The sequence below is a fragment of the Mya arenaria genome, chromosome 13 (genome assembly GCF_026914265.1).
Source record: "Mya arenaria isolate MELC-2E11 chromosome 13, ASM2691426v1".
NCBI classification, from domain to species: domain Eukaryota; kingdom Metazoa; phylum Mollusca; class Bivalvia; order Myida; family Myidae; genus Mya; species Mya arenaria.
Window position 1 is genome coordinate 41,572,417 of NC_069134.1, and position 12,145 is coordinate 41,584,561.

The 12,145-nt window shown below is 35.0% G+C and overlaps 1 protein-coding gene across 12 annotated transcripts in view; it reads left to right on the forward strand.

Annotated features, from left to right (window-relative positions):
• LOC128213060 (focal adhesion kinase 1-like) overlaps positions 1 to 12,145 on the forward strand; it is a 105,690-nt gene that overhangs the window by 54,018 nt on the left and 39,527 nt on the right. For all 12 annotated transcript variants that reach the window (XM_052918568.1, XM_052918558.1, XM_052918560.1 and 9 more), the window contains 4 exons: positions 672 to 847; positions 2,480 to 2,567; positions 6,593 to 6,672; positions 8,334 to 8,451. In XM_052918568.1, coding sequence (XP_052774528.1) covers positions 672 to 847; positions 2,480 to 2,567; positions 6,593 to 6,672; positions 8,334 to 8,451 — 462 coding nt within the window. The remainder of the gene's footprint in view (positions 1 to 671; positions 848 to 2,479; positions 2,568 to 6,592; positions 6,673 to 8,333; positions 8,452 to 12,145) is intronic.

Genomic DNA, 12,145 nt, shown 5'->3' on the forward strand with positions numbered 1-12,145 from the left:
AGCTTCTTGTGCAGGTATTAAAACAAAATTTTGTGAATGGGGCTCAAACCTTAGACCTGTACCACAAGTTTTATTTGTGTCTATAAACTAAGCGTGCTACAAATTGTGCTATTGTGGATAACACAATTCATTCTGAAAAGCTGTTTAGAATTTGCAATGGATATATTGTTAAGAGTTATTCTGTAAAGTGGTAAATCATGTCTGCCTCTAACCCAAAAGGTTTTGGGCTCAAGCCCGACCAGCAGAAATATCTTGTTCAAAATATATGCCTGTCTTAAAGGCAAATATCCCTGCTGTTGCAAGGAACGAGAATAGTCTCATGAATTAGCAGTATTTCACCTATCACTTATTGAAATATTTCTCGATCTCCTATTTGATTTATTAAGACATCTTTTTCAATCGGCTCACACAGCTTATTGCAAGAGACTTTCAAGATTATTATTTTTGGCCTGGACATTGCATAAAAATATAGTACCTTGAAATGCATATGAATGACGACTTTGCAGACCATTTCAAAAGGTGTCTAAGTCCCTTTACCCTGCTTTGGGCATGAATCCCTTACACACCCACCAAGCTATTATTCAGCATTGACAATTATCTGTTAAAACCCACTTTTCTTTAGACATATGGATGACGACCCAATCTCATGGAGTTTTATTGTATACTTTCAGGACATCATCAGACTTGTAGTCGGCCGCCTTGCAGCAGGTGAACGTTTCTTCGGGAAATGTTTCGCCCTCAAGCTTGTTCACATAAAGTCTCGCGAGAGCTACTGGCTCCACAACAACCTGACGATGTACCAGGTCAAACAGAAATATGAGACATCGAGGCCACCGGACGAATGGAGGTATGGGGGAGGGGAAGTGTGAAATAACCGCCAAATCATGCCACAATTATTTGCAATGCAGTGAATTTATTCAATTAAGTTAGAAGATTGTTAAGGCAGAAAGTTAACATGTTTTAACGTTATTTTAAATTTCTAATTCTCTGGGTTTCAAAAATTTGAAATTATTTGAATTTTTACAGACCTTTAGGGATGTCTATGGTATTATGGTTGTGTAAAATCTTGAAAATTTGACTGAACCAATTTAGGATACTCACTAACATACACTTCCTTTGTCCATACACCTGGTTATATCAGGTATTAAATGAGTTATGCCCCTTGATTGACTGGGACAAATGGGTAAAAATTGGCATCATGTTATAAAGATTTCAAAGATCCAAAGAGTAAGAATTTTCACGAAAAGGAAAAATTTTAGTGGCGTCAATTTTCTTCTTGCCAAATAGAATAAAAACACTCATTGCAAATAGTTGCGGCATGATTTGGTGGTTATTCTGCAATGCTACATTTAGCATTTACTTCAACTTGAGCTTTGGAGTAGCTAGCTAATGTATTGTTTAAACTGGTATGTGTAATGAATGCCTCAATTCATTGAAGTCAACATTGAACTTCCTTGTTTAATTGTCTAGTTGTCTTCAATTCTTGAGGAAAATAAAAACAGGAATCATGAGTCAGACTATGTTGTCAGACTAGGCAAGAAAAAATAATATTTTGGTTTGGGGTCCCTGAACCAACCTACGAAAAAGGCGCTGACCCTACTATTTTTAAGATAAAAAAAATATAATAATAATATAAATGTTTTTGGTGTGCCTGTTTTTTTATATGCCTTTTAAAAAGCTTTATAGTTAAATAATGATAACTTTAACGCCATTGCCCAATGATGACATAAACGTTCATACTTTCAAGCTGTAGCTCTCACAGATTGAACAACTTTGACAACTTTTTTATTTTTTGTTTTGGAACAAGCCAATTTTTGCGAAAGTCCATGGAAATCAGTTACATAAGACTGCTGACAAAAAAAATAGATCACAGATTTTTATATTTAAGTTCAAAAATTGATGTTTTATGCATTTTTCTTAAACTATAAGTAACGGTTTAAGCCATATAACATTAATTTTCGAACGGAAATATGAAAATCTGCAATCTGATCTTTTGTCAGTTATCTTTTATCATTGGTTTGCAGATATTACCCAAAAAATTGCTCTTTCCAAGACAAAAAATAAAAAAGTTGGAAAAATGGTAAATCTGTGAGAGTGCAGCTTTAAGCCTAATAAAAAAAATATTAGTAAAAATATGTCTACTTACACTACCTGGTTTTGGAAAAGATGTGACCATAACCACACAATTATTATTTTTGGCCTTACTAGTGGAATATAGGAGAATTATCTAGTGTTAAAATGATGGCTCGTTTAATTACAAAACCATTCCTACCTGACAAGATGAAAGAAGCAAACATGCTAAATGTCCCAGAAAATATGACTATGTTAACAGACCAATTATTATGTTCCAACATAGAAAAGAATGCAGAAAATCCTAAACGATTCCATAGCATTATGTATTTTTTTTTGGTATTTTCCAAATACTTCTGATACGTGCTAAGAACTTGATGTATTATTTTTTGTATTTCCAATATTTCAGATACGAGCTAAGAGTCAGATACCTTCCAAAAAGCTTTCAAGAGCTCTACGCAAAAGATAAAGTGACATTCTACTATCTGTATGACCAGGTAAGTAATGCGAAACAAAGGTAGAAAAACCCAAAAGTTTTCGATACTGAAATATTGTACATTTTCATGGTGGTCTATAAATAGTTGTATCATCTGTGGAACAAGGCAGACATATAGGGATCATGTTGTTGTCATTGTCGGCCGCATCAAACTTTTTATATCCATTCTTTATCGTCAGCATATTTCATCAAAACCACCAAACTTGGTCACAAGATTTTTGAGTGTAATATCTGGATCAGAGTGCATTTCACTGTAGAGTTATGTCCCTTAAATTGTCAAAAAAAATCAGTAAGAAAAAATGTGTGCTATTTTATAAGAGAATTTCCTATCCCCTCTTTTCCAGACCTGTTTTCACTTGTTTTGGGCAAAATCGCTCGACATCTTTCGATTAATAAACAATCAGATTGCACAATTCATGTCAGAGTTATAGCCATTGAGTTAGATACTGACCAACTTGAACAAGTTCTGCAGTAAAACATATTGCTCCAGGACCTGTAACTGCTGAGTTCCACCCATTATTAATGATAATTTTGTGTATTTCTTGCATGTTTCGCATTAAAACCAAAATTGCTTATAAGCTGTCTTAAACTTTGGGGACTCACTATTTGGATTCATGTTGTTTTTCTGCGAAAGTTCATCTGCAAATATAATAGTTGGTACTCAGCAGAAAAAATATTCTCTCCCGAAAATAGCTGCTTTCATAGTATCAGACCTGATAATTGTAGCAGACATATTCTTAGATATCTAATGGGATAAAAAAATCACATAATATTGTGTCTGCCAGGAGGCTTATAAGTAGCTATGTCAGTGCTTGATGAATTAGTCATCTGGTATTGATATTGTTGTGGTGTGTGGCGGGGGGGGGGGAGGGGGGGGGGGGGGAGAAAGATCTATGGACATTACGGTTAGATATGGCATCCCTGGTTTTATTAACTGTTCCTAGTTAGTGGGAAGTTAATGTCTATTTTCTGTTCCTGCGTGGTAACTATTGTTTTATTGTACAGAGAAATAGACTCATAATTTGTTAACCATGACAAGAAGTACACCACTAATTGTCTGTCTTGCAAAAAACAAGAACAGGTGTTAGAAGCAAAATTCATTTGAATCATCTCCAATCTAGTACTTTTTTTTCTTGAATAAAGATATATGAAAATCAACTAAGAATTTTCTGTAATTAAAATAATATGAAAATCACTCAAATACTTCTATGAAATGTCATTTTGACAGCTTACATAAACATAAAAATGTTAACAATTTTGAACCGTATTTATCAAACTTAACCCGAACCTTGACAGGTCATGTTGATAAGAATCTATTCCAGTTGGAAGTGAAGTGTTTATAATGACAGGTCTAGGGTGGGGCGGTCATGATACTTGGTAAAACATGAGAGAAATGTCATGAAATTTGCTAATGGTCTCTCTAATGCCGACATTATGGCACTGAAATGTATTTTGAGGCATGCTTTGCAAATTAATAATGTTCATTTGCTGGGGGTTTTTATCGACACTTTTAACACTAAAAAACTCATATAATATGATAACAGAAGTTTTTTGCTGTTTTTTTTATAACCATTTAATGGTTTAAAAAATTGATAATTATTTTTAACCTTTTTTTTATAATACCCAGAAAGTATACTGTAAAGCATTTCAATTTTTCTTTCCTTGTCAACATACTTGCATGCATAAGGCAAAAACGATGGGTTAAAAAGCATAATATTATGTAAAAAATGTTTTAAAAGTTCAATAAAATGTTCAAGGTTTTCATGTCGTTGTTTTAACAATTATTACTTCCATTATTAATCTAGGACCTGGGCTTAGCTTTACCATGGCAACATATCCATTCTTTTGTCATTTTCCATCCCTTAATGAGCTATACTCATATTTCACCATTAATTATTGATCGGCCCTGTCGCCCGATAATTATCATCCTTTCCCTAGACTTTATTTATGGAACACCCCTTATTACATTTTTTTCCTCAACTAGTGATATCAGTGGAATTCTTTCAGGGGGCTGAACATGAATCCCCTTATTTCCTATTGATCCAATATCTGTTGATTTATTCTCATTTTATTGATATCTTCATCCCATATTTTCAAATGAATGCCAGGAAAAGTCTTTGAAGCATTTAAGTGCATGATTCTTTCAGTAAATAATTGAATTCCTTGCGGAACAATATTGTCCAATCAGCATGTAATTCAGAAATCAATATTAAGGGTCACCCAGGGTTCAGCGTTTATGGATATGGCAGGAACAGCAAAAAAAAGGCATTGAACATTTTTATGAAGCTATTGTATTTGCCATCTGTTGAAGCCGTCTTTGATTTCTTAAAACATTCATATTGATGTCATCAGATCATTAATTTTTGATGCAGATAAAAGGTATTGTGTAGTGTACTCAATATTGTTCCAGGACATTGGAAGTTGAAAGAGTACATTGCATGAAGTTCAGCTGCAAATATGTTCCTTATTTTGGTGGCAGATCTGTATTTAAGTAGTGTAGTGGTATTAGACACTGGGTTGTCAACCTTGGGGTGGCAGGTTCAATCTCCTACTTTAATCCAAAAAGACTACCTGTTTTCTGGGAGGGGCGTTAAACAGGAGGGTCCTTAGTGACAGTACTATATTCTTATGAACATTAAAGAACCAAGGGAAACTCATACCAGGAATGCAACCTGTCTGTTCACTATACCCCCACCCATTGCCTCCATCCCCATACCCTATGTATAATTAAAGACCCTAAAGGTAGCTCTAACTAGTAGTGCAACCTGTCAGTGCACTATGCCCTCATCCCTCAGCCCCAACTCCACCCCCTGTGTATAATTAAAGACTTAAAGGTAGCTCTTACCAGGAATGCTACCTGGCTGCTCACTATGCACCCAACCGTCACCCAACCCCCAACCCCTACACATATTTGAAGACCCAAGGATAGCTCAAACCAGTAATGCAACCTGTCTGTGCACTTTGCCCCCACCCCTAGCCCCCATCCCCACCCTTTATGCAAAATTAAAGACACTAAGGGTAGCTCTAACCAGTAATGCAACCGTTATGTGCACTATGCACCCACCCACTCACCCCCAACCCAAGCATAATTGCATTTATGCACCCAGAAGGCTGCTATATACTTGTTGAACTTTTAACAAATCAGTTTGGAATTTCATTTATAGAATTGGCATTAAATGCTTGTGTAGCTCTACAACTTTGAATTCTTGAGATACCATGCTTTCAAAACAGTTTACAGAAACAAATTTGAATTAGCATATTGTTTAGACCTGCCTGAAATATACTGCGGAAAACATAAGACTTTCTTTGACAGCATTTTCTGTGCAATTTGATTGGAATCTTAATGTTTTCTTTGTCAGAGTTTGAATTAAATGTTGTTGTTTTTTTTCTGGAAGGGCCAGAAATGTTTCAAATTGTTTAAAACATGTGCCAGTCCAGATGGTTGGGGGTGGGGGGCTTCAAGGTGACATTGAGAGCTATGCGTAAGGTACATTCACACTGTAAAAATCTAGTGAATGTTTTATGTATTCCATATACGGAATGGCTATATGAATTAAGAACTTGGCGAAAAAGATAGAACATGATATCTCTGTAAGGGTGGGGTGTATGCGGAATATTCACACCATACAAATTTGTGTACGTTTATGGTATTTTAGATACGAAATGACTAAATGAAGGGCTTGGCGGAAAAGACAGAATGCAATATGGCCATAAGGCCGGGGGTTGTAAGGTGCATTCACACTGTACAAATTTTGTGTATGTTTTTTTGCATTTCAGACTAGGGTGTATAAGAAATATATTCACACTGTACTAATTTGGTGTGTTTTTTGTATTTCAGATACGGAATGACTATATGAAGGACTTGGCGGACTGGGGTGTAAAAGGAATATTCACACTGTACTAATTTGGTGTACGTTTTATGTATTTCAGATACAGAATGACTTATATGGAGCGCTTGACAGCTGGCTGTGGTGTATAAGGAATATTCTCTCTGTACTAATTTGGTGTACATTTTATGTATTTCAGATACGGAATGACTATATGAAGGACTTGGCAGAAAAGATAGAACATGATATGGCCATAAGACTTGGGTGTATTGAAATGAGGTAATACTCAGATAGCGTTTATAATTATCTTGAATTTTTATGAAAAAAAATCATTAGTCATCTTTCTCATCATTCTCGAATTAGATTGCTTATCAGCAAAAAACTGATATTAACTTTTGCTAGGTATTGGGTATAGATATTTTCATTTTTGAGAATGTTTCTTTCCCTACCACTTTAACATTGCAAATGAACAGTCCCCATGCCTAAGAAAAATACATTTGGTTTGTTACCTGTCCCTACCAACAAAATAAAAGAAATTGTGTGTTTTAAAACCTTTAAAGCTTTATACAGAAAATTACTTTAACATAATTCTCCAATGATGACAATTACTTTCTTACATACAGCATTATAAAATTAAAGAAAAGCTTACCTTCTCTTTCTGTTTTTGCAAAAGATGTAACCCTAACCAAACCATTTTTTTTATTCGGCCTTATCTGTTTTAATTGAAAAAATAGCTAGATTTATGTATGTCTTGCTTTAAGTTCTTGTGGCAATGAGAATTTATAAGGTTAACTACAAGTGAAGGTAACTCTTTGTAATTTTCAGGCGTGTTTTAAAGGATAAGTGTAACGGGTATGACTTATTCAAAAATGTTAAAATCACCTGACTCTATCTGCATCGATCATTCATGTTCATGACTTTTAAAAGAGCACTATTTAATATTTCAAACTTATATTTTTTCATGCACAAATTCCACCTTTATTTGACACAAATTTGTTTAATAAAGCACACATAGTCCCACGTTTATTCCATAAATTTATGGTATTTTTTTAAATTACATTTTATTTAGTGTATACAATAACTATTTCAGCACATAAAGAATATATGTTTTAATAATTCAGAGACAACTGTTTCCTCGTTTAAATTGTTTATAAATAATTATTAGAACTCATTTTAAGTACTTTTGTGAATTTTAAAGGTGCACACTCACATATTGACCTTTTTAATAACTTTTTTTTTCTTTGTCTTGCCAGCCAAATTTTGTGAAGATGTCCGAAAATTGGTTATATAAGACTGCTGATAAAGGATCAGATGGCAGTTTATAATATTTACATTCAAAAAGTGATGTTTTAGGCTAAAAGCGTTTAAGAAAAATATTTTTTCAGCAGTTTTCCAAACAGTTGAGATATGTTCAATTGTGAGTTATATTATAAGTCAGAATTGACAACATTGATGTGAAAATCAGCTGATTCTGAGACCAAAAAAAAATTAAAAAATTGTGGAACCGGTCAATCTTTTGGAGTGCAGCTTTTAATGACGCATTACATGCTAAAGTATTTTAATGGGTTTCAAGGATGTCCTATGTCTTTTCAACATTTTTGGCACTTTTTTTACTTCACTGGCCTGTTTCGAAGTCTGTTTTTAAATTTTCTTATTTTTAAAGGCTTTCTCATGTATTTTTAAGATGTATTTAAGGACTTTTTATGTAATTTTAAAGGCCTTTTCAAGGTTGTTGGTGTAAATTTAAGAATCTTTTTCAATCAATCTTTAAGGACTTTTCCATGTTTTTTTTTCAAGCAATCTTCACTGAATCTACTCTGTATGTTCATGTGAACTGTCAAGGACTTTTCCATCTGGTTCATCTGGTTCAATCATTTTTCAAGACCTTTCTATGTATAATTCAGGAGTTTTTTCTAATTTCTATTACATGTATATTGCAGGAGATTTTTCAAGGACATGCCCCAGGTTGCCCTGGACAAGAAGTCCAACTTTGAGTATTTGGAGAAAGAGGTCGGCCTCAAAAGATTCCTGCCCAAAAATGTGATAGACTCTATGAAGGTATGCACTGATTTGTGATAGACTATGAGGATATGCACTGCTTTATGAAAGGCTTAATAGAGGTACACACTGCTTTGTGAAAGACTCTATGAAAGTATGCGGGTGGTGGTGTTCGTAGTTTATACTCCGGGTCCCGGCGTGAGCACATTGAAGGGTCCCAGAGTGACAGTTCAACCACCGCACACCTATCCTGGGCAGAACCAGTACTAGGTGCCTTCACCTCTGCAAGGAACTGACAACTTCTGTACATGCCAGGGGCAATGGTACAGTGCGAATGGTCGTAGAAAGGATTTCATAACCAATCACAACAGAAGTGACCTGGTCCGCCCTGGAATCGAACCCGGGTTGTCCGATTCAGAGTCCAACGCTCTACCGATTGAGCTAACCGGGCAGACATGAAAGTATGCACTGCTTTGTGAAAGGCTTTATAGAGGTACACACTGCTTTGTGGTAGACTCTATGAAAGTATGCACTGCTTTGTGAAAGGCTTTATAGAGGTACACACTGCTTTGTGGTAGACTCTATGAAAGTATGCACTGCTTTGTGAAAGGCTTTATAGAGGTACACACTGCTTTGTGGTAGACTCTATGAAAGTATGCACTGCTTTGTGAAAGGCTTTATAGAGGTACACACTGCTTTGTGAAAGACTCTATGAAAGTATGCTCTGCTTTGTGAAAGGCTTTATAGAGGTACACACTGCTTTGTGGTAGACTCTATGAAAGTATGCACTGCTTTGTGAAAGGCTTTATAGAGGTACACACTGCTTTGTGGTAGACTCTATGAAAGTATGCACTGCTTTGTGAAAGGCTTTATAGAGGTACACACTGCTTTGTGGTAGACTCTATGAAAGTATGCACTGCTTTGTGAAAGGCTTTATAGAGGTACACACTGCTTTGTGGTAGACTCTATGAAAGTATGCACTGCTTTGTGAAAGGCTTTATAGAGGTACACACTGCTTTGTGAAAGACTCTATGAAAGTATGCACTGCTTTGTGAAAGGCTTTATAGAGGTACACACTGCTTTGTGGTAGACTCTATGAAAGTATGCACTGCTTTGTGAAAGGCTTTATAGAGGTACACACTGCTTTGTGGTAGACTCTATGAAAGTATGCACTGCTTTGTGAAAGGCTTTATAGAGGTACACACTGCTTTGTGAAAGACTCTATGAAAGTATGCACTGCTTTGTGAAAGGCTTTATAGAGGTACACACTGCTTTGTGAAAGACTATGAAAGTATGCACTGCTTTGTGAAAGGCTTTATAGAGGTACACACTGCTTTGTGGTAGACTCTATGAAAGTATGCACTGCTTTGTGAAAGGCTTTATAGAGGTACACACTGCTTTGTGGTAGACTCTATGAAAGTATGCACTGCTTTGTGATAGACTCTATGAAAGTATGCACTGCTTTGTGAAAGGCTTTATAGAGGTACACACTGCTTTGTGAAAGACTCTATGAAAGTATGCACTGCTTTGTGAAAGGCTTTATAGAGGTACACACTGCTTTGTGGTAGACTCTATGAAAGTATGCACTGCTTTGTGAAAGGCTTTATAGAGGTACACACTGCTTTGTGGTAGACTCTATGAAAGTATGCACTGCTTTGTGAAAGGCTTTATAGAGGTACACACTGCTTTGTGGTAGACTCTATGAAAGTATGCACTGCTTTGTGAAAGGCTTTATAGAGGTACACACTGCTTTGTGGTAGACTCTATGAAAGTATGCACTGCTTTGTGAAAGGCTTTATAGAGGTACACACTGCTTTGTGAAAGACTCTATGCAAGTATGCACTGCTTTGTGATAGACTATGAGGATATGCACTGCTTGGTATGAATGTATGCATAGCTTTGTGAAAGACTCTATGAAGGTGTGCACTGCTCTGTGATATGCTCCATAGAGGAATGCACTGCTTTGTGAAAGATTCTATGAAAATATGCAGTGCTTGTGAAAGACTCTTTAGATACACATTTTTCATCTTTTAGCAAGCATGTCTGTTGAACATGGCATTGTTGTAGCATTATGAAGTACTGTGTGTTCATACCGTATGAAGGCTAGGCTGTGATTTTATAAATCCATAAAGCAAATGCTACAAATTTTAGAGCATTTTTAATTGTGTTTTACATATGCATGACCCAGGTTTTTCTTGCAAAATTTCTCCTCTAAAGGTCACGAAAGGTTGACCGGTTCATGCAAAATGAAAGCGAATTTTATTATTTCGAAAATCAAATGTGATTGTAAATATTGCACTCTGTGTCCAAAAGCTTTTGAAGATCATCATTATGAAAATCAGTGCATGTACTACAAATGACAATATTTTAAAAAAGCATCCTCTCTCTCTCAAATAATTGTCATTTCACCAACTTGAAAAAGGGAATAGTTTATATTGATAAATTTATCTGGAATATCAGTGTATTGTCCTGGCAACTGAAACCATTAATACCAGAGTAACTAAAAGCCTGTCTGTCAGTAAATGTCATCATTATTCCGGCAGTGAAAAGCATGTCTGGAAAAAACAGATCAGTGGTAATTAATTGAAGATTGATAGCAGAAAAAAACAACGGCAAATTGACATGGCCTTTCTGAAATGATATTTCTAAGTGGTTTTACTAATATTTCAAAAATGATAATTTGGTTAATCAGTTAAAGTGACACTCTTATTCAAAATCAATACATACACATGTATAACAAATATACATTTTGAGTGACAAACCTTTAACTACTTACTAAATAATGCATTTATGGAAAATATTTATTATTGATAACAAGATAGTAATCCTGAATTAATTAGCAAAAATATTAAATGATTGGTGAGTGCTTAAAGATTTACTGTGATCTACTTTTGTCTATTAAGGTAGATATAACGTGTTTTCTGCACCTTTCATACAAATTAAACACAGCGTTTTTCATAAGAACCATTGTTTTCAGCATAACTTCATCCTCTTTGGTATATAAAAAACAATTGTATTAATTGTGGTAAATCTTATTTGGAGTGAGAGCGCATCTTTTAGACAATGGGGCATCTTATCAATGAGTGTTCTAGGAATTGTTGTAAAATCACGATTATCATCTGAATTCTAAGCGGGAGTCAGAAATAATATTGAAGATTTAACTGGTTAACCCTTAGGCTGCTGATGGCGATTTTAAAGGCTTTGCAAACAGCTTGGAACCAGACCAGACACCGAGTAACTCGGCGCCTGGTCAGGTTCCAAGCTGTTTGCCACTCAGTCAATATATCCCCAAAGTTTTAAGTAAATTGAAAGAAATTTAGAACAAACCAGACGACATTTTTGAGCAGACGACAATTTACCCAGCATGCAAAGGGTTAATCTAAATGAGAATAGAGCAATATCTCCAGCCAAATTTTCTATTTCAAAATATATATCTTTACAACCAATGATAATCAAATCGAAAATTAAATTTTACGATAAATCATTGATTAGATACCAATGTTTATTGGATTTGGGTGAAATTATTTCTATTTTATCAATTTTGGGGCTTAGATTGAATAAGTAAATGAAAGTTCTTTCAATAATTTATAATATTGCACCCTCTTTAATAGTTGCTTAGCAAATATATATTTCTTATCTGTAAGTTATCTGTGAAGATACAACTCTCAACAACTCTTATAGAATGTCCATTTTTTGCACAATTCCTGAATTTTGATGTTAAAATTATCTAAAATCAAGACTGATTCCATGGAAT